Genomic DNA, 23,270 nt, shown 5'->3' with positions numbered 1-23,270 from the left:
ACGGCGGGCAGTTGTCCTGCCCGAACCCACTGACACTGCGCGATGTGCGTGTGACCCGTCAGAGTGTGTTAACGCACTCGCCGGACCCTCGGGGGCATCGTTTCCGTGTCCTGTGCTGTCCTGCCAACATGGCCAACGTGAAAATTGCTGTCGCCCAGCAGAAGCAGCAACTTAAAGTCAATTTCTATGGCGTCGAGAAATCGGGGAACACAAAACGGAGAACAGTCTGACCCTGGCACGCAGCATCAGTATTGCCGGCTTTTGGGCGACAAATGAGCGCAGCGGAGCGAAACTAATGTTCGGCCCGGCTAAATGCAGTTCAAGAGCAGGTCCTGTGCGGTCCTGCAAACAGGACACCAACGCAGCGTAACAAATTTGATTACAGGAAGTGCGGAGGAGCAGACTTGCAGTCGCGTAGGAGGGCTCCTCCTCTCCAGTTGAAAAGACGCCCCAAGGAGTCGCCAGGAGCGTTTGGAAAGGAGAGCTAAACGGCAAAATCAGCAAACAGGCCAAAAGTCTTTACTTTCGGCCCGCCCACTCCTTCAGCCGACTGCACTTTTCCGCTTTGTGTGAGCTTGTGCCCCCTCGTTTTATCTTTTACGACACCCCTGGACACGGCCATCTAACCATCCGACCATCCAGCCAGCCCCTTCGACCCACCTGTCTGCTTTTAGTCGCCTCCCCCTTCTTAAGAGACACTTTTACAGGTCCTTAGCGCCCAGCGAACATAAAAGGACATTTTCGCAGATCATCATTTTACGGGGTGTCCGAATGGGGGGTGTGGAGGCTCGGGGGCGTGGCCGAGCACAAAGGAAACGGGCGAAAATTGGTCAGGCTTTAATGCTGGACATGGCCCGTGCGAATTTGTCGACCCTCAGATTTTATATTGTCTCGGGACAAAGACGCACGCTTGTGTGAAATTGCACAAATTTTGCAGTCAAATGAACTTTAAGACGCAGCGACTCACGCAGCAGGAGTAAGATGATAGGGGAGCAGTAAGACCGAATGTGAGATACTCAGTAGTTACGAGATTCTTAAGCTCAAAGGTGTTTAGAGCGAAAGAAACTAAACTAAAAGGTTTCTTCTGTTCGGTGTACTATTTATATAGAAGTCTGGATCTTTCATTCTAGGAATCCACACGAAAACATATCTTTTATTTCTCCTAAACTACACAAGTCACCACAAACCCAATCTGCCATCTACCTACCCAAAGGCACCACGTCCATGTGAGTGTCCAAGGGAGCCCGGAGGTGCACTTTAAATCTCTCCTATGCCCAGGACACTTCGAGTTTCTCCAGCGCCTGTCGAAATACGAGCTGACCTCTGTGTTAATATCTCGGCATGCATAAATATGTCTGGGTGTTGCACTGGACGCGATATGCACCTCGTATCCTTTGAGGCGAATGCCGAAACTAGAGTTCTGCATATGAATTCCACTCTTTCTCTCTCTCTTTCGGCCAGTCACCTCCGTTGGCCGGCGGTCATTTGGGCCAAAACGACCCAAGTGGCACATGTCGAGGCTCCAGCACATATTTTTCAAATGACCAAAAATGCAGTTGGCCTTAAATTGCATGCATGAAATGCATTAAACATGCAAACCACTTCGCACTGAGAAAGCCCAATGGCAGCAAGGTGATTTGTGTGAGTTTTTGGGTGTGCGTAGTCCTTATTTTTCTAGGGGCGGGTGCAAGCCAAAAATTTGTGCAGGGCGTAGGCGCATTAAACAATTTTAAAGTGGTTTTCAACTATGCACAAAATTTCATTAAAAGTGGGTAAAGCTGGGGGAGCAGCAGAGGAGTTCCGATGGAACGGCAAACTTTATTGCTGTCTCTCGACCAGAAAATCTGTAATTGTGCACTGTGCGAAAATGTGGAACGTTAAGCATAAAAGAATACAAATGTTTTCTTTATCAAATAAACTTTTTACTTATAGAAATTGTTAACAAGTTGGTTGACGAATAAAACTACTCAAAAGTTCAATATTTGCCACAACAACGATTCCAATGCTGCATATATGATTTCATTAACTAATAGAAATCTTTAATACTAATATCGAATTTGAAATTCAAATTTTCCCCAGCTCTTTCTCGTGCTAAAAAATCCCACAAGACCTCAAAAACATAAGAAGCAGAAGCTTTGCCCTCTGCTAAGCTTTTAATCCATCAAAATAATGGCCATAGTTGGGTGTTAGAAAGCAGAAAATCTGCATTCCATTTCTGTCTGTGTGCTACTTAAATTCGAGCTCAAATTCAAGAGCCCTTAAATTTATCCCCTTCACTGACTTGCCACACGTAGCAAGTCGCGTGCGTTGCACAAAACGCAGAAACTTTCGCCACTTCCGCGCCGAACACTTTCTCTCTGTCCGTGCTGAAAAATGAGCTCGAATGTGTTTTGTCCTCGCTGTCGCGGAAACTGTGTCACATGAGTCCACCGTACAGTGCGCACTCGCAATGAGGAACACCCTCCTTCCCATGTCCCTGTAAATTCGCACGCACGCGGAGCACTTACATCAAAAATGCATACAACACTGCAGCTGCACCGCACAATAAACTCGATTTGGAAACAGTCCTCCAACTTGACCGTGTGGTATCCATTGTTTTTCGAGACACTCACAACAAAACAGGTGGATATGCAATACCCTGCCAAACCGATTGATTTCCACCTGGCGGCGCTAAAGCGGCAATATGCTCAGCATGTTGCAGCTAAAGTGGTGCGAAAAGCACAGTTTGTTGCTTAAATAATTTATCTCGTGCACAAACACACAATTTACGTGGCAAGCGTTTTTAGCAGACAATGGGTCGGTGGGCGGTGAGCAAAGGGGGCGTGCACATTGTTGCATAAACAGTAATGGCAGTTGCAGCGAAATGCACTGAGAGAAATATCAGCCACAGCTCTAAAATGTTCTAATTACTATGGAAGTAGTACTAGTTGGTATGTGAACTTTTAATTTAAGCCACTACATTTGTAAACGTAATTATTAATACAAATTAAGCGTTTTATCAAACTTTTCTTCCTGTGTACCATATCTTCCGTTGGCAGGCTGTTTTGGTCCCCCTAACCAGGTAATGGCGGTTGAGCCTCGCGAGCAGCGGTGACTGTGGCATTTGCGCCTGCTTTTGTAAACGAAGCGCATTGGCATACTTTCGCTAGGGGGCCTTTGTTCCCGTTCGGATTCAGATACAGATACAGATGCAGATGCAGATACAAATACAGATTCAGATGCAGTTTCAGTCGCAGATTCAGGTTCAGTTTCGGCGTTCTGTGGCCGCTGGGAGCTGGAGGCAAGTGGAAAAGCTTGCTAAGCGGCTGAATTGTTGAATCGATTCAAACGCGAGGCATTTGAAATTGTTTTGCTAAAATCTGGAGCTGCATCTGCGTTCGTCTGCGGATGCGGCAATAGTTTTAGTGTCAGATGCACTTTCGAGCGATTCGAATTGCGACACGAATTGTTTTCTGCCGGCAAGCGACATTGTGGTTGACAATGAGGAGCAGCCAGCAGTTGGAAAACGCTGGAAAATGCTGTCACCGGCGATTGATATATGTCTGCATGCACTCCATTCACCATTTTTCATTTCCCAAGCAGCGCACTAAATTTGTTGCATTATTTTCGGCGGACACAGAGCCCGCACATGCATGTACCATACTTGCAGCGTTTTCTCATTTCCGTTGCGTGGTTGCAGCTCCTATGGCCACTTGCAACTTGGCAACTCCGCTTTCGGTTCCGCGGTTCCGTTTACAAGCCAAAACATTTTCCCACGCTTCTGCTGGGAAAACAGGGGCGGATTCAGTAGTTCTAAGCTAAGAATGTTTTCATTTTGAAATCGAAAGAGAAGAAGAGCCTCATCTTAAGCAGAGAAATAAACGAAAACTTTAGCTTTTTTGATACTATTAATATATGGTATGGCTTTTTGTGTACACTCTCTAAAATGTGAATTGCAGAAGTAAAGTGGTATTTATACTATTAATTTAAGTAATTTAAGTTCTCACCGTACTCCGCCCCTGTAAAAAGTAGTAGTTGCATCAGCAGCACCGACAGCAAAAGCAATACTTGCAACAGCAGCCACACTTTGTTTCATTAAAACTTTTGCCACGTGTCGTGGGTACACGTGTGTGTGTTCGGTTTGCTGTTAGTGTTCGTGTGTGTTTGTATATGATCAGCATCTTTGCTTGTTTTGCCATTTGTTTAGTGTTTACTCGCCACCTGCCACCTGCCACGCCCACCAGCTCACCCGCCCACCTGGCGCGCTATCTGCATTTCAATGCATTTTAAAATATGCATTGCGGGCGGTGGATGGGAAAACCAAGAAAAACTAACCAAAAACGAAGCGAGAAACAAATATTTTAGTTTACTGGGTGGAATGTTCATTACACTTCGCTTGTTTTTTCTTTGCCCAATTTTTGGCAGCTTCTTCGTCGAGGAGTTGGCTTGTTAGCCGAGATTTCCATGCATATGGAGCGCGGAGAGCCGCGGGATACGTAGCCACACCTGGCAACCTGGAAAATCCACACCCCCACCCCCAGCATATTGCATTTTCCGTTGTTTTACCTTGCTGCATATTTAATGCATGCAAATTATTTACGGTGTCGACTCTTAGCCCGCGGCACAATGTTGTTTTTAAAGCGCAGCTAGCTGCGGCCAATTCATTTTTATTGCCTGCCATTTTCCGCCCGCCCTGTTGGCCATTAGGTGATGCTGGTCCACCCACACAATCCTCTGCGAGTCCCCTCCAAAAAAAAAAGAGGCACCACCTAGTAAGCCCCACTGACTTGACTGACTTCGGAGTCGTAAGTGCATTTATCAAAATCCTCTTGCCATAGAAAAGTGCACGTCAACGGCAGAGGCGTGGTGAACGTGCTACGTCGGCACAGCAATTTCCCAGCAATTTCGCAGAAAAAATGACAAAAAGCGTACGAGTGAAATGTCATTCAAGCAGCGAATGCCATTTACCCGAAACCCCAATCCCCATTCCCCCAATCCCCAACCCCGATCTCCCAAAGCCCGACCAAAAACCCACCGGCTTCCATCAGCCAGGTGGAGAGAAGTCCTGCCATTTGACACCCGAAATATGCAAATGCTGTCAGCTCGCCGGCGTTGCTGCTTGCCTGCTTACTTCCGCTATTCCACCCAGATTCAGTTTTCCACCCATCGGATGATGATGCAGCGGCGGTGGGCGTGAACTCGTCAAGCTTTCGCGCTTGTCGATAGTCAATCTATTCATCTTTCTAACTGGTTTCACATGTGCTACCAGAGCTGCCAAGCTGCCACACATTTTCCAGCTCATCCCCGCCCATCGGGCTTTGGCTTTCGTTGTTGGGGGCGTGGCCGCTGTCAGGATCGAGCTTGACTTTTATGCACATATCATTTGCATAACATTATTTGAGCAGAGTTCGCATTAAGTTCTGAAATGCCAAATAAATCCGCAAGCGAAATGCTATTTTTTCGAGCTTTTTTCGTTTACGTTTGCACTTAGCATGCACTGCCGAGCTGCACTCTGCACTCAGCGTCCTGCATCCTGCTAGTCCTGCGAGTCCTGCGACTCCTCTGATTTCTGCGATTCCTGCGAATTCTCCTCTGCTGGCGCTGACAGTTTTCTCAATTTGCATTTCCAGTTGCAGTTCCATTTTGAGTTTGAGTTCGAGTTGAGCCACGTTTGATTTACGCTTGTTGACGCTGCACTTGGCGTATGCGTAATAAGCGTGTGACTACTGACTCGCCTCCATTTCCATCAACCCCTTCGAATTCCGAGAGGAAATGGGGTGAGGTGTTTCGAGAAAGGCGTCGTAAATTGTTTTATTGCCCTGTCATGCCCGAACATCCATGCAGCTTCTTATGTTGCTCGGTCATAAACTTATTATGAATTCCTGTTATTTATTTGGCAATTTATATTTCATCCACATTGGCGAACCCCTTAAATTAAATAATAAAAACAATACTCGAGCGGAAAGAAGCCCACAATTCGCTGAGCCAGCAAAGAGGAAAGAACAGAATAGCAAAGGAGCTGAAAAAATCCTTTCGCACAAACGATATTTATACGTATGCGTTAAGCGCATAAGGCAGATAAAAGGGTCCTTGGAACTCGGCGATGTATAAATATTAAAGCCGCACAAACGTGTGGACTTGACTTGGTAGTTATGGCATGTATATTTTTCGGGATATTCTGGCAATTGCCCCAGAAACACGCTCACAACCGCACGCACATGTTCGCCTAATAAGCGAAGAAAGTGGGTAAGAAGGAAGCCATATATCTACCGCAAGGACACATCCTTTGCCGTAAATCAAACTTCTCAATAGACAGAAATGTTTGCGGTTATATATTGACAGGAATTTTCACTAATATTTTAGACACACCCACACATCGAGAAGTTCTATGGGCTGTGTAGAAAGGCGGAAGGCATTTGGAGCCGGAATAAAAACGAACCATCGCCCACACGGCGTATGAGTAATGACGTCGGCTTATGGCTCTCGTGCACCGAGCTAATTTGAATTTTAAGGCCATTCGCAAGCAACACTCCAATTTCAATTGCTCGGAAACTTGCCGCAGCCACGACTTCGACACTCGCAGTCGCTGCGGTGGCCATTAATTTGCAACGCCTCAAAATTGTTTACGAAACATTAAGCAATTGCAGTGCCAGCGAAAAAATGGCATTAAATATACAACATAGTTGCCCCACGAGTTAGAGGCGACGCAAGTGGGTGGCGCAAGATATCACATTAAGAATTTAAATTAATTAAATTAAAATGCGTGGCGCTTTCGGTTGCTGCTGCTGCGGCCTTTGGCCAACCAACCAGCCAACCTACCACCCCGCATCCGACGAGAGTAGCGAGCCGGCACACCGTGCCGAGCAGCTTTTCCCCGTCCTGTTCCTGTGCGGTTGCCACGGAGCCTGGGACGGAGGTTTGTTAAAGCTGCCACAAGATTTGCATAAAGTATAATGGCCATCTTCCTGGTCCTAGCAAAGGACGACAACGCTGGCACAATAAAGGGGGAATGGAGGTGGTTGGGAAAAGGAGGAGCAGAGCAGGAGCAACAGAACCTTCTCGCTCCATGATCCACGATGGAAAAAACCAACCGAGCGTGGCCATTCAATTTTCATTTTTTCTTTGGCCCCGTCGTCTTTGAACTTTTCACATTTCTCGTTTTTTTGGCTGTCGCGCAGCATTTGTAGTCGTACTTTTTTTGCCCAAGACATTTCCGCGCCGCATGTCCAGTTCCTGTCCAGAAGCTTTTGGTAGTTGGTTGATACCCGCTGGCCGCCGTTTTACAGCTCGCTCGATTTCTTTTTGGCTTGATTTTTCCCAGCCATCGCCTTGCTGCTTCCTGGCTGCCTCGCTTCCTGGCCGCTCCTTTCCTTATTTTTCTTTTTCAACGTCTGGAGCAGGGCCGAGAAATTTCAATTTGATTCAGCTCCCACGATCGTTTTGTTTTATTTCCTCCTGCAGATATCTGCAATTTCGTGTATCAGATTTGCTCCTTTTACAAGCGGCGCCCAATAAAAATTGACTTCGCTCGCTTCCGCCGCCATCGAAAGTTGAGCATTTAAGCTGCCACTTTTCGCTGCTAAACGAACTGATAAATTTAATGCGCCGTTATGAGCGGTCCTTAAAGAAGGACTAAATAGCCGCAGGACTCTGGTTATTATTCGCCGAAAATCCGTCCGTTCTTCTTCTGTGTGTTCTCTGCTCGGGCTTAACTTACAAATTGCTTTTAATTACCGCTTCAGAAAAGCGGTATTTAGCTTAGCTCTAGTCACCTCACCACCGAGCAAAAGGTGAGTGCCTTTAAGTGGGGAATCAAATCGATGCTACCTTCCCGCCCGCCCTACAGTTTTATTTCCAGTCAGCTGGCTGTGGAAAGTTTTATTCAGCAAATAGCCCAGGGTGCAAGAAGTTGGGAAAATTCATTCGGCACACATAGAAACACACCCACTAACTTCATTTGTTGTGTTTATGCAAGGTGTGTTCATGAAGTGCTGACTTAAAAAAATAATCTAAATGGTTTTTGAATCATCTCTCTACTAGAGCTGATTATAGCTTATGCGAACATTTTCTCAGTCTCTGTTTAAAATGCCATCAATTCTTTATTGAATTGTACTTCCAAGTATTATTGAAAAGGGTTAAAAATGTTCATGTTTTTATCTCCGCATAAACGTGGCCAAGGGAGAAGGAGCTGGCCATGTGGGCGAACGACCTTTGTCTTTTGGCCCGCCTCATATTTGCGTTAACTGTTTGGCTATGCGAGTGTGTTCTTTGAGGCCAAAATGCAAATGTTTGGCCGCCTCGCAAATCCTATTATTTTATTATGAGGGTCAGCCGAGTGTCGTCGGGCGCAATATTGTTAATATGAAGAGCAAACAAAGGCCGTCGCCGCCTCCTTTCCTTTTTCCACCCAAAAATTGTACGCATGGCGGCCTTTGTGGCCGTAAACATTCTGATATCTTCGGATAACTTTCGCCATTCATATAATAAATACATTTCCCCCCTCCACGGAAAATCATGATGCCGAATTGTTGCAAATTTAAGGCGCCTAATCGGATTGAAGTTGATAAGCCGACAGCATCCCTTTAAAGAGCTTTTGGCGTGGCCGCATTTTCACTATTAGTCGGTATAATTACGTGCATTTAATCACAACGGGAATGCGGCTTAGAAAAACCAAAGCCCCATGCCAATTTTTCCCCATTTTCCCCATTTGCGCCATTTTCCGCATGTGAGTTTGTGTGCCATTGGCCAATTTTCAGCTAACTAATGTTTGTCTGTTACTTTGCATTGCGCTTATTTCTGCTCATTTATTTAAAAGTGTTTCCTCTGTCTGTGATTGCTGTTTCCCGTCCCTTGTTTGCCGAGTGGTCGACTGTTTTTCCGCTTTTCCGAGATTTTCTTTTTAGAGTTGCGGGTGGAGGCGGCGGGTAGGGTGAAGTTTGAAAATAAATTAAACGGGATAATTTGTGGTGCGTTTGTTAGCAAAATGTTAATGAGGTCGGTTGTGGGTCTTGCCCCTCTCCGTGCATCCTCTCATAAAGGTGATTCCCATTCCACCAACCCTCCACCGAACTGGCCAACATGGTGACACTGCAAAAGATAAAGCCCGGGGAACCGAACAAGCATTTAGCAATGTCAAGCAAGAGGGGCAGTAAATTTCAATTTGCTGGCAGGACCAAGAGCATCATTTAGATTGTTTAAATACCAGCAAACGTGAGGCTGGAGTCGTCGTACTCGAAGGCAAAATGAAAATGCATATCCACATTCACATCCACATCTACACACATCCGCACGCAGCCAGACAAATTGGGCAACAGTTTTTCAGTTCAGATCCCTTGACTTTTCCCGGCGGAGTGAAGGAGTAAAGGGTCGTCCTGGGTTGTCCTGGTTGCTTGTGGTTTCATTTGCTGGGCATAAATCAAGCAGAAATTGCAGCAGGACCCTCCTGCTCCTCCACCGGACAATCTGTCACCCCCGCAGAGCGCTTAGGTCGTCTACAATTTTAAAGATAAACACTCGCCAGACTTGTGCGTCTCTTTGGCCCGAAGTTATTTCATATTTAAGCCAAATTTAATGGCCATGTCCAAGTCGACTGGACAGCACGACTCAGACGAGGCCAGTCAAATCCCTGCTTATGTATGCATGAATTTATATCCCAGTGCCTTTTGCTTTGTCTGGGATCTTTGTCCAATCTCCAGCCTGCATATTTGCCAATCAATTATGGATGGAGCCCCATTGGATTTTGATATGTGCCACTGTATTTCTTGAGAGATTCCCCCACTAAGTGACATGGCAGCAGGGCTGCTGTCTACTAATTACTTTAATTTAGAGCCACAGGACGAGTGCGCTCGATAATGGGCTGCAATTCAATGGGAATGCCGAATCAAAGTCATTGCAACTGGGTCGAACAGCTGCGAGTTTGCCAACTTGAAAGTTATCGGCGGCCAAGTGGGGGCCAAGCAAATGTTGTCTGCACCGGAAACGGAAACAAGCAGTGCACACGAGTGGAGGCGGCCAAAAGGAAGTAAGCCAGCCAGGCCAGCCCATGCCAGGCAAGGCAGCTTTTCAGCCACACAGATCCTGGGAGCCAGAGATTGTCGTTGGCTGTGTGGCACAGTTAGTCAGCAAGTCGTTGCAGCAAATGGGGCGAACAGAAGGAAAAAAGCCAGCAAGGAATAATCCTGCGGCAGCAGACGGAATGCTGCTTAGTTGACTCGATATTTCGTTTCGCCGGCGCGGAAGGACTTGGGCTCCTTTGCTCCTCCTTCTCCTACTTCAGCAACTTACATGTGCCATGCATTCGAGTGTAGTTTGCTTTTAATTCAGCATGGAAAATGAAATTGAAAACTGTGCCAAATGTGTGCACACAGCACAGACACAAGCCAACACTTTGGCGTGCTCGAATCGACAAACTTACTTCGTGGCACTGCGAATAAAATATGGCTTTAAAGAATGCCTAACTTTCATTTTTGCAGCTTAAAGTTCAGTGTGGAAATGTATTACTTAATTATATTTGGTAGTAACCACAAAGTATTCTCCTATCCTATGCAATTCCTCCAATTTAGTTTTAGATTTTTTATACTTCTGTTCCATCTACTTTTAATCCGCTTTTATATTTTCCGGTGCACGTCTGACGATGCAGCTGGAAACCGAAGCCGAGGATGCCTCTCTGCAGAAGTGACATGTAATAAATTTTATTGATTTTCACTTTTGGACTGGAGGCTGCAGGCGCTCCGAGTTGCGGCTTTAATGCATTTTTAAGACTTTAATTTTGCGGTCGGACTGGGACTGAAACTGGTTGTGGAATTTTCGGGGCGATGAGATAGCAATTATAATTGAATTAGAAATGCCAATCTGAGTTTGTGCCGCTGCATTGAGTGGATTTGGATGGAAATCTGTGGATATATCTGTGTGCCCATGTGGGGGATGCATTTGTGATTAGTTTGCCGGGCGGATTGTCCTCAGCAATTTGCTTGGAAATAGTTGGAAAACGAGTTTTCACCCCGGCGGCATGGTAGTACTGCATTTTTCATGCATTGCCTGTCACACACACTGATCTCAAACAGACATGCGAGTGTAGCCCTGTTTGAATTTATTGCATTTTTAATCAGTCGGCTTGGTTTGGTTCGTTTTTGGTTTGGTCGGTTGGTCGGTTGCAATCGAGAGGGCGTGTCCCATTTTATTCCGTGTTTTTAAATGCAGCTTACACAACACAAGGTTAAACAATAAACGCCCCATTAATAAATAACAACAACTGGCACTATTTGTTTTGCTCTTTTTCTGCAATTTATGTTTACCCATTGTTTTCTCTTTTTTCTTTCATGAATGCGTCCAGTAGTCAGTGCAGTTGGAACTCACCTGCAAATAAATAAAATACAAAATGAATCAGAAAGGGTTCGGCTTTGTTTTTAAATAAGTAATTAATTAAATATTGTGCGCTGTTGCAGCACTAACAAGATAAGTAAACCGTAACAATATTCTGCGGTATTTAAAGTACACACTCTTCATTGGGAGCTTTTCCATTTTCCAGGAACTTACAACGTGCCAGTGACTGGTAATTTTAGTCTGCGACTTATCTGATAAAATATGAGTGCTGAACATGCACATCTAATTTGGAGAAAGGAAAAATTGTAATATATTGTTGTCGTAGCCGCTTTTTGCTGATTCCACTATGCGATTGCCCTTTTTTTTTCGCTGCAGCTGGGTTAATGTGTGTGCCTCATTTATCAAAGCGCAAAATGCCGCTCTTGTTTGCCGTCAAAGGGTTGAGGAACGTCCTTCTGCCCCACCACCCACTTACCCCCTGCCATGTGCGTGTACAGCACATGAAAAATCCTGCGGCTAATAAGTGACACGCGTCGATTAATAAAACTGTACGGGGCGTACAAGGCTGCCGCCCACTCTGAGGGGGTTGGGTGAGTTTTGGGGGGGCGTGGACGGAATACCACTGCGTGTGTTGTACATTAAAAGGCCATGTTACAGTCAACGATTATGCAAAGCAGCCAGCCAACCGATCTAGGATAAGCCCAAGACCCTGCGAAGGACTTCCCCCCTGCAATTGCGTGAGTCCTTTGGGGACGTTTAGGTATGTAGTGCCAGGGCGGCGCTAATAGCTGCCCAAGAAGCCAAGATGAACCCGCCGAATAACTTAACCTTTTTGGACAAGGATCATCATTTTTTAGTACTGTCTTGTCTATGAATCTTAACGATTTCTTGATGTGCCGCCCAGCAATTGGAAAGCAAGCGATTGAGAAACAATCTGATTCAAGCGTATAAACTCTTAAATTGTATTTATTACGACAGCAAGTTCATAAACATGCCACGTCTGAGCCAATATGCGAATTTACATAATTCTTAAAGTGTGACAGTATTACAGATTATTTCGCCCAGCGAGCCAAAGGAGTTTGCGTTTCGCTTTCGTTTGAGCGTGTGGCAAGTAAATCAAATTTTAAAACATGCCAAAAGCAAAAATATGAAATCAAAATCCATTCAATTTCCATCTGCGGGTGGGTGAGTTGGAGGTCCTGTGGCTACGCTTTCCTTTTCCTTTTTTCCCGCCTCATTCTGTGGCCCGTATGGAAATGAGTGTGCTGGATTCTTGCTGCTCTCGGTTATTGCTCTTCTTTATTTTGTGAGCGGTAGAAAAACAGATGCAAATCAACAAGCTGCCAGCCAGATAAGGCAAAAACAAGTGTCTCCTTTCTGTCCTGCGTGTCCTGCGTGTCCTGGATATCCATCTTTCCCAGTGCCAACCCACTGCCATCCATATTTTCCTCTGGCATATCGTACGTATTTACAATCCGCATGCAGAGATGAATGATGCTGCCAATGAGCGTGTGTGTCTCGGATGTATTTTGACAGCATTTTGCTATTAACTTGCTATTCCTCGCCAGATATTTGTTTTTCTTTTCACTTGGACGGTGGCATGTCTGCTGCTTGGCAGAGAATCAGCATTAGATTCAGATTGAGATTCCAGGGGGCCAGAGTCGGGGCATCGAAATGGACTTTGGCTGGCATTTGATAAGCCTTCTTCTGCGGCTAAATGACTACAACTCCGGGCTGGAGGAAGAGATCGCCGGATAAGTGATTTATGCATTATGTGCCCATTGTTATGGACATAAATCGTATTAAGATTGCCCTCCCCGATCCGTCGTCTGTCTCATTATCGCCACCATCCCCCCTGTGGCTCCTTTCGGCCTCTGCCCCCAGCTCCGTTTGAAGTTTACACCTGCGGCATCTCAGACTGTGCTGAAAACAAAAGCCGCTTTGTTTGCCGCTTGCCAACCTTGGGCTGAGCTGTTTGGGTGGCGTTTTTTATTTCTTCCTAACGAGAAACTTCAATATTGTCCCTTTTGCCCAGGCACCAAACAAAAAGCGAGCTAGAAAGAAGGCAAGGCAAATATTAACCCGGGGCTATTCATTAAACAGTCCTTTGCTCATATGTTTTCCTTTCGCCTGCTGCCACTCTGTGTCCTTTCATTAAACAAGCCCTCTCATGCCCCCGACTTTTCCCCTCCGGCAGCCACTTGAAGCGCTCATTGTTTGCACTTGATGATGCCGGGTTGACAGCCACGCCCACGTGGATGCCAACGCCCCCGCCACCGACCCATCGTGCTGCAGACATTTATGGCCATATTGCCGGGCATCTTCGACAGCACCTGCTGCTGAGTGGGAGTCATTGCACTTGGGGAAATTGCTTCGCAAGCCAATAAAATATGAAGGTAACAGTTTCGCTGAACCAAAGAAACTAAATGGCAGCTTATTACCTAATGGAGTATGTCATTTAAAAAAGAAACTATTTCCTTGCAGGCTAGTTATATTAAAATATACATATATATATCTTTAAGTAGGGAAGTAGAATCATAAGCTTTTCAAATATAATCAATATCTTATCTTTTGATATGTTTAGTCCCTTCCTTTTCGACTTGAAACATTCATAAGTGTATCTTTAAATGGCAGTAGGTTGAGTGTATTTCAAAGATACAACATGTCAAGTTCAAGGATTATTTTTACAATTTCTTCTATGGCTTTTCGCACGGTGTTCGTCGTGTGAGGCGAAAATGCTTAGCGCCATCTTGGGAAACGGGTCTCGATTTCTCATTTCAATTTCGGCACTTCTGGCTTGTCCGTTTTAATATATATCCCTGTTCTGTGGAAAATGCTCACTGCTCTCGATTCCCTGTGCCTCGCCAGCTTTTCTCATTGTCTCCGTTGACAGCAGCTGGCATTCTCGCCGTCTGGCGGCAGAAATTGTACATTAAAAAGCTTAACGACGGCGCGCGCTCAGTTGTCCTTGTCATTAGGTCCTTGCCTCCTGCCCCCAGCCGCCAAAATCCGACAGGATAACAACGCAGCCAGCCCCGTTTGACCGTCTGAGTGGCATAAAACGCACCTGATGTGCAAAAACTGCTTAATTGAAAGCATAAGCTTCTATAATTTCGTTGCGTTCGCCCAGCCACGCGGTGTCAAAGAACTCAATTTAAATATTCTAATTTATGCGCCTGCATATTAAAAGGCACGATCACGTAGCCAGGACCTCCGTCCAATTCATCCACCATCCATCCATTCGAGTGGCCTGTCTGCTCAGATGGAATGACTATGGTTGTCTGTTGTCTGCAATTAAAAGCGCTTAAATCAATAAGCCCACACAGTTGACGTTCCATTTCTCATTTGGCCAAAACGTGTTGGCTCTTAGTATGCAAAGCACTGACGGCACAGGCTAATGGATCCGTCATCCTCCTTGGCGGCATCTTCCTGACTTATCGCCTGGCATTTTCTGTAACCGATTGCCGACGGGCGCGAAACTGTCCCAGTGGCCTTGTTGCGATATTGTGATTGGCATCCCGGGACTTCTGGCATCAGCGTCATATCACAATGGCAACTTTGGCGCCCGTTTGGTTCGCCGGCTTATCAATGTCGCTGCTTCAAATCTGCCAGCGCGACAAATTCGCGCCTTATCTCAATCTTGCCAGCAGCGGCAGTCGCTCCCATCTCACCTGGCACTTCCATTCCGCTCGAAGGGAAAATATGGCTGTTAGAGATGTGAAGGATTCTGCTGGTTGTACTTGGGTACACTCACGAATGAAGGTACAATTGCAAATGTTGGTAAATAGGAAGGATATCTTGGACTTGTATTTTAAGTTTCTCCTCTTGAAACATCTTCATACTTCTATGCCATTCTAAGTAGATACTAGATACTTGTGCTGAAAGAGTACCCTTCTCTTCACTGATAACCGGGTGGTTGGGTGATTGAGCTCCGTTGGGGTGGTCTTCATTATTTCTTTTCACGCAACCGTTTCTTGGTTTTTGCGGTGAAGGTAGAAGGTGGGATGAGGGTGGATTCCAAATGGAAGTAGAACGACACCGGGGAAACTTCATCCTCCTGCAGTCATTCATTTACCCCGGCGAAGAGGTCCACCATTGTTGCTGCTCGTAATTTATCTACAGCTTTTGTCTACCGCCGGCGTCTCAATGTCACCCGTTTTCTGGGTTCTGGATTCTGCGTTCTGGTTTCTGGGTCCTGTGGTCTTTGGCGACATTCCTGGGGCACAATTCGGAGCGCCCTGCTCCAGCAAATGGAAAATCTCGGCGCAGTGCTTAGCATCTCAATTCGGTTTTGGTCGGGTGGCTCTGTTGCTATCTGTGGGCCGATAATAAAAATACCACCGCCAAGGTCCCAGGGGTGTGACAACTTCCAGCTTTGATTTCTCCTTCTTTTCGTCGTCCTTTTGTCCCCTGCCAGGACACGAATGTCTTATCGGCAGCGGCAAGTGTCGCCCCCAGGAGCATGCAATGCTAAATTATGTCAATAGGTAAATGAATTTCGGCTAAATTCAGATTTTAATATCAGCTGTGGGTGGGGGGAATCTCGCAGGATTCTCATTTCCTTCAGCCTTCTCACTTATTCATACAGCTGAAAAATATACTCGCACACATGTGGGTTGTTTATTTGTCGTTTTGATGACGACATTTTCCGGGAGGCGTACACATGCGACGCGCCACGCCCACCACTTTGTACTTGATTTTAACAAAACTGTCTGTTTAAAGGAAACAAAGTGAAATTGTCTCCTTGGGGAGCTAAAAAAAAAAAGAAAAAACAACAAAATAAAGAAAAACCCAAAATGTGATGTTCCTGGAAAATGTATTTAATATGCAAATCCTGTGTGTCCTTTGAGATGATTATGGCGCACATTATGTCCCAAACAGGAGCACATGCTGCAGAAGAAAAGTGAGTTTTCCCAGCGCACACACATTTATCGATTCAAAAAGCCGCTTTCCACTCGCTTTTCTGACAAATTGGTCACTAATTTAGGAGAAATTAAAGAAGCTTTCAGTCCGTTCGGAATTTAAGCACAAGCGAATCGAGCTGAAAATTAATATAGATGGGGAAATGGAAAATGGAGTTCGTTTTTTTCTTCCGCTCCGACGGATTTGTTTTGTGAGTGCCGCGCGGAACTTTTCCAATTTGTGCACCGAAAAAGGATAGATAAACAGAGACGCAGACACGGACATTAGCTCTAACTCTATCTCTACCTCCAGTTGGAGACCAGACATGGGAAAACATGGACAGTGCACCTGGCCAGACATCCACACCACCTCCGCTGACCTCCAAGCTCCGAACTCGGCGGCCTCGTGGAAAAGCCGGAAAAAACTAATCGAACCAAAATACTCGAAATGTTTGCCTGATTTCTCGAGAGTACGCGCAGCTTGAAATTGCAATCATTGAACAGAATTATCCTTCCTTTCTCTTTGCCATGTTATTTTTCAGCCAACCTCCGATCCGGGAACTTCAACTTGCCGGGGGCAGCAAAAAAAAAAAAAATAAAAATATAGAGGACTCAACTATTCCCGATAAATTAGCTCTTTAGAGTTCCATGGCCCGAAGGATTGGTTGGTGGTTAGTCTTTGCTTTGATTGCATTTAATTCGATTTAATGCGACTACGGTTGTTGCGGTGCAGCATGTACTTTTTGCCCCGAAGATGGATATTTTAATTCCGGGCAGAAAGTTCCATGATGACAGTTGCCACATCTATATACATTTTCTTTGGGTCCGGCGTTTAATTAAAATACAAACAGCGATTCTCTCGCAATTATCCCTTTTTTCCTGGCCACTTCCTTCTCCCTGCGATTTTTTCGCGCCCAGATAATCTCCATCTAAATGATGGCAAAAAATTATGCTCGAAAATTGTGGTTGGGGTTCTTTCTCCCCAATTTCCCAGTTTCTTCCTAATTAAATGTGTGGCATTAGGTGGCGCATTTTGGCACCAAGCCCATCTTCTGGCCACAGATTTGTGGCCAGAGATATGGCCAAATGGAACATGTTCCCGCCGAACAGATGATGTCAATGCCATGGGGCTAAGATGATGGCTAGGGGCCGGGGGTCAGTGGTCAGGGGTCAGGAGGTTGGCCAACGCTTTCAGCTGCCAATTTGCGCCGCCATTATTGAAGTTTTTCATACATTTCGGTGACCACTTCCGGCCACTGCAGCATCTTGTCTTTTCCTTTTCCGGTCCTTCGTCCTGCCTCCCGCGTCCTTCTTCATTTAATTTTTTATTTATTTTCCTGCTTTTTTCGCCGCTCTGTTTGTTTTGGCCTGGCCCACCAAAAAATAATTCAGCACGCTGGCGTTGTACCGTCATTACGTCCGCTCCTTTTGCCGCGGCGTTCCAGAGTCGTAAAGTAAATTTTTTAATTAGAGTCACGAGTAAAACAAACCAATTAGTAAAGCTGTCAGAGCAATCCTTTCGCCGCTTTCTCCTTTCGGCCAAACCGTGTTGTATTTTTAATTTCTTGGCCATGTTTTGGCCGCAATTTACGCGTGCTGCCGCGTTGCTGGCGTGTGAATTATTGAAGGAGTAAATTATGTGAAAAGGGCAAATTAAACAGCTTTGCCAGGGGGTTACCTCCCACGTTCCATGATTTTTACGACTATACCAAAGCCATCCGGCCCGAATGATTTCGCCTCCCAAATTCGAGCGCATCTAGTGGGGGTCTTCTGCTCCTCGAGACCCGAAATGTAGTTTTAATTAAATAGTACAATTGCTTGCCACTGCCGCCGGGCACCTTTCATCCTTCGAGAAAAACTTCTTGGTTCGCTTCGTTTTTGGTTTGGTTTGTTTCGGTTCGGCTTGGTTTTGTTGTTATTTAGTTTTAGTTTTTGGTTTTGGGTTTTGGTTTATATTCGTGGCTACGTGAGCCGCATGGCCGATGAATGGAGGCAAATAAACAGAGCACAGTGCACGACTCATGGGGCGAAAAGTGCGACGGACTTTGGGGCACACAAAGTTTTGAACTTGGCCCCCCGTCGCTGCCAGGGCTGCAATAATACAAAAGGCAAAAAATAAGCAGGGAAAACAAAAGCAAAAGTGGGGAAAACCGAGGAGAAAACTATGTTATTAGCACCAACTGTGCTCGGTCGATGGGCGTTCTGTTGCTGTTGTTGTGGGCGTGGCATCTGCACTTGTTCTCCATGTTTACTGCACTTCGAGTGCAAGCGTGCGGCAACTATTTTTTGGGCCACCATCTCGTCCATTGTTGTCATTCTCCAGTGCGATCCATGCTTGGATGACAATTTGGTAAGCAGATTGGACAGATATAGAAATAGATACTACACTTTATATAGCTAATACGGCCGGAAAAAGCCAACAACTAACTTATAAGATTAGTATTTGCAACTAACAAAAATGTATCTATGATTTCAGTGCTTTGTATCTAATTGCATTTCATGTTTTCGTACACATCGTGTATGAAAAGCAATATTTTCGTTTTAGTGGGTCACTGTATTTTTCCCACAAATATTGTACTTTTCTAATATGTTGTATTCAAACATAAACTTCTGATAACTTATTTTTCTTGCAGCTCCACTTCCGGCCGCCTGCGTAGAATTTATTATTGTTGCACTTTGTGGAAAAATATTTGCGGTTGCTGGTTGTACGAGTATTAGCATTTTATTTTATTTGCACTAATGTTCTTCCGTATTTATTTTGGCCAAGTTTACCCAATTGTGTATCTGTTTGTCCACAGCTCGTTTCGGGCAATTTCCCATGTTGGTAGTCGATAGATATTGCCTTTGTCGGCGCCTCTGTAAACACACTCGACCTGCTGGGGGGTGAATCCGAGAGTTGGGCCCCGGAGTTGGAGGCACATTTTGGCAGAGCCGTGTCCTGGCACGCCAGCACCACCTGGTCATGCCCACCAGCCGATGCCTCAGCCAGCCAGCCAGCCACCTGACGGGGCCTAATAAAAATAAATAGCCATATAAAAGCGAAACAAAATTCATGGCAACGCCTGGCGATACAATAAAGCATATTATTCCGACATTTATTTCGCCGGTTCCATCATGGCAGCCATTTGGCAGTGCCAAAGTGCTTTCCCACTCGGCATCGGAATGTTGGCACCACTCCGCCGGCTAATGAGTGCAAGTGCTACGTGATTTGCTCGGATACCAGGATCTTCGTCACTCCTCAGCATCTCGATGGATCCCCATCTTCCAGCTACCCATTGACTGTGGATGCATCTGAAAGGGCGTTTGTTTCCAGCTCATTAGAGTTCGCTGCCTGCGCGACTCCTTCTCCATTACCATTACGAGATAATTCCTGGAAGGGGAAGTGAGTGTAGTGTCTCTTCGCAACACAAATGCTTATTTATGCCCGGGATTGCTCGAGTCCTTGGCAAAGTCCTTGTCGGTTATTTACTCTGCAGGAGCACTCGACTTGAGTTCGAGTCGAATGCATCCGGCTGAGAGGAATCGAAATGTATTGATTTATGGCTGCAACTGAGCGATGGAAAGGACAGCCCAAGGTGGAGGCAGTGCCTCCGAGGCACTCCACCGCTCCTGCCTTTGGAAAGTTGGTCCTGAATCGTGCGACTGAGTGTAGGACTGTAAGGACTGTGGCCAGCTCGAGAAGTTCAATCAAGTGAACTGTGTTGGCTGTGGCTGGAGTTCGGTCATTGATAAGTCATAAGTTGCTCGCCGCCACACAAGTGCGCCCAAGTTGCGTCACAAAGTTTGTCAAAGTCAAACACACAAAGTTTCCCGCTGGCCGGGGAAAATGCCAATGGCTCAGATATTAGCAGTGCATTAGTGGCCAGTGCATTATTAATGACCAGCTGGGCATTGATTTTTACACTTGCTCCTCCGACAGCCACACATTTTCCACCTCTTTTGTTTTTCGCTTACCGCTCCATCAATATTAATTGAGTTGATTGAACGGATGAACACGAAAAGGCTTTCCGGTCCGCAATCGAATGGCACTTGCACTCAGAGAAATGTCAATAAGTTTTTATGCCTAAAAAACCATTGCCACTTGCTAAGCGCTAAGCTTTGAGATATATAAACCCCTTGGTATTTTACCCTCTTTTAATGCTTAATAACTTTAATACCACTGTGATTTCACCCCAAAAGGATATTTGTTTTCTCAAGTGCTGACTCACACCGCTGTTAACCCAGATATTGATAACTTTTCACATTAACTATGAGAGTGACCCCGTGACCTGTTGCATGTACACTCGTGCAGTTAATTACTTTGATTTATTCGAGAGTCACACATATGTATGTACATATGTGTAGGTGCGTGGTTCGCCTGTCACATATTTCAAATCGCGCTTAATTACGGCGCCGTGTACTTACAAATTAACAAAATTGCCCAGCGCCCAGATAAGTAGGTCCACCCACTCGGCCTAAAATTTATTACAAATTTCAGTGTGCAATTCACCTGCCAGTCGAGACCAAAGCACTGAATTTATTGTTTTGTTAGACCAAAAATTACAGCGATAAAAAGTGCTACAAAGTGCTTAAGTGCCAAGGAAGAAGTAACTGCCCGAGGAGCATAGACATGGGACATCGATAAGGATCGATAAGCATCGGCAATAAATTGCCAACCAGAATTCAAATAAAGCCAAATGCCGGCTAATCTCCATTAGGCAAATACGTTGAGCTCACCGAAAATGTTGTGACCCATTTCTGGGTCCGGTGTTATTGTTGTTGCTCCTCTTATCTGGGGGCGTGGAGCGTGGAAAGTACGTGGGATTTTGGGCGGGTGGAAAAGGTCAATGTAAGTGCTCTTCATTGAGCAGTGAACTGCGAACGAATGCGGACATAAACGTAATAGAATTTAGATTTCTTCATTACGGCAACAGGTGAAAGGAGCATCAAAATGTGGCCTTTTATACCGGCTTGATTACCTGCACACATGAAAGAGATTCCAGATTTGGGTCGCTTAATATTCGGGTTCATTTTCATTGGATTATAAAGAGCTTTTGGTCCCGGGGCTAAATGTTCCAGGGCCCCGACATCAATAGAAAATTGATTTGCGCTTGATAATTCGAAAAGGTAAACAGGATTAGCCTACATTTGTGGATAATTGCCAGGGGGCCGAGTTACTGGCTCCTTCACTCGTGAGTGTAAGAACACACATAGGAAGTTGTTTAACCCCGGGAATCGATTGGAACACGTGTCGCACAAGCGGGTGCTCACTGTACAGCATGAGTAAATGGTAACGAATGTGCCGATGCTTATTATTATTTACACTCGGCTACAACATTGTCGCAGGACTCGAATGGCGCGTGTGGGTCACAGCCCAGTCGATATTCTGTGCAGTGCACACACATGGGCACACCACAATAAAGGAGTTTCGTCCTTTGGTCCTGGCCAAGTTTTATGCTGAGTAATGGCCATGGCCACTGCAGAAGCATTGCTGCGAGTGGCCGTAAAGAATCGCATTCGCAATCGCACTCGCACTCGTAGTTTACATAACGGTTTTACGGCCAGCACTTAAATGCCATGCGAGTCATAAATGGCGGGCAGATATCGAGCATACGCCATGTATGCCATGTACGCCATGCTTGGCCAGCAATCTTTTTGGCCCAATTGATATCCTTGCAGGAAGTGCGGCGCGGTCATTGAACCCTTTTTGGCAATGATCGCTGATGCTGCTCGTCGTACTGATGTTAATGATGACGATTCGGGTTGCTACATTGTATACCATGCATACATGAATCCGAACCCGGACATAAGTTCCGAGCAGAACATACACAACATCCGCCGACCAGCTTCCGTCTCGAATGTTTACGCTCGGCTTCAGTCGCAGAAGTTCGTTATTAGAAAAGTTTTAATGTGGCTCCCAAACGCACAACAACAACAGACACACTCTAAAAAAAGAAGGCAGTTCCATTTAGTTTGGGGAAAAGTATCTGGGACTGCGGAATCTTGGATTCTATAATATCATAACAGATACATTTTTAGGCGAGGTGTTTAAGCTTTGTAAGTTTACAAGAAAGAAAGTTTGCGTTCATGAACATCTATTATGGTTTAAGTATTCTTTATTGGTAATGTAAAGATTTTGTTGTAATCTCATTTTTTTGAGTGCACCCTTGCACAGGCTTTTGGCATTATGTGATCCGGAGTTGGGGCTATTCAGAGATTCCCCTGGTCAGCCACAAATATGAGCCTGACAAACGACTGGCAATGATCTGCTGTTTCCACTTAATAAGCTCCATTTGCGCCAGCCGCAAAAGTAAGGCGACCTTCGGACTGTTGGCTTTTAATTTGCCATCGAAGGCTCTCGGCCGAGTGAGCAGCAAAGTTTGATGATGCCGCCGCCTGAGAGACGTCATCACCGGACTGGGCCAAAAATTTACATAACTGAAAAAATATTGTGCGGGCGGGCCTAAACGAGGCACAAACGCTGCCCTGCGGCTTTCCACTTGCTGCCTGCTTACAAGCATTTTTAAAGCGGTTTCCCTCATTTCGCCCCTTGGTTTTCCATTTTTTTTTTGGGGTTTTAGGGGGGCGAAAGCAGATGTAAAACTTCTGGCAAAGAAAAAATGCCATGGCAAAAACAAAAAATAAGTGGGGAAAAAATATGAATAAGCCGTACATGAGGCAGCCTTCTAGGCAAATGTGTTCAACATGGGGTAACACTGTGGGTGTGCTGGCTGGTTTTTCCACTCTTTGGCTTTGAAAAGAGGGCCAGAAAAAACAACGCTGGCCAGAAAGTTAAAAGGTGGCCCAGGGGCCCATGCGACACATGGCCGGAACATATAGAGAAATGTGGGTCGGGAACACGTGGCGGCCATAACTGGTGCCGACTTCATCGATATTTCATTTAACCCTTTAATAAAAGATATGCCCGGCTAACTTACTTCATAACTTGTCGCCGCTGCGGCTCTTCGTGCTCCACTTCGATTTTCCCAGGCGGTTAGGAAGTTTTCGAGAAAAGTTTAAGGAGCCTCCGAATTTAGCCGCTGGCAAATTGAAATTGATTACCAAAGCAAAACAATTGAGCGATATGTA

At 45.5% G+C, this 23,270-nt stretch overlaps 1 protein-coding gene across 2 annotated transcripts in view; it reads right to left on the bottom strand.

Annotated features, from left to right (window-relative positions):
- LOC117144462 (protein CEPU-1) overlaps window positions 1–23,270 on the bottom strand; it is a 61,849-nt gene that overhangs the window by 13,568 nt on the left and 25,011 nt on the right. Inside the window, exon 1 of one of the 2 annotated variants that reach the window (XM_033309623.1) lies at window positions 11,274–11,292. The exons of the other annotated variant lie outside the window; for it this stretch is intronic. Within the exon in view, the coding sequence (XP_033165514.1) occupies window positions 11,274–11,277 (4 nt within the window). The 5' untranslated portion in view covers window positions 11,278–11,292. Of the gene's footprint in view, window positions 1–11,273; window positions 11,293–23,270 lie in introns of those variants that run through there. 2 annotated transcript variants of the gene reach the window in all.

This window comes from Drosophila mauritiana, chromosome 3R (assembly GCF_004382145.1).
Source record: "Drosophila mauritiana strain mau12 chromosome 3R, ASM438214v1, whole genome shotgun sequence".
NCBI classification, from domain to species: domain Eukaryota; kingdom Metazoa; phylum Arthropoda; class Insecta; order Diptera; family Drosophilidae; genus Drosophila; species Drosophila mauritiana.
This window is presented reverse-complemented; position numbering and strand designations above follow the sequence as displayed.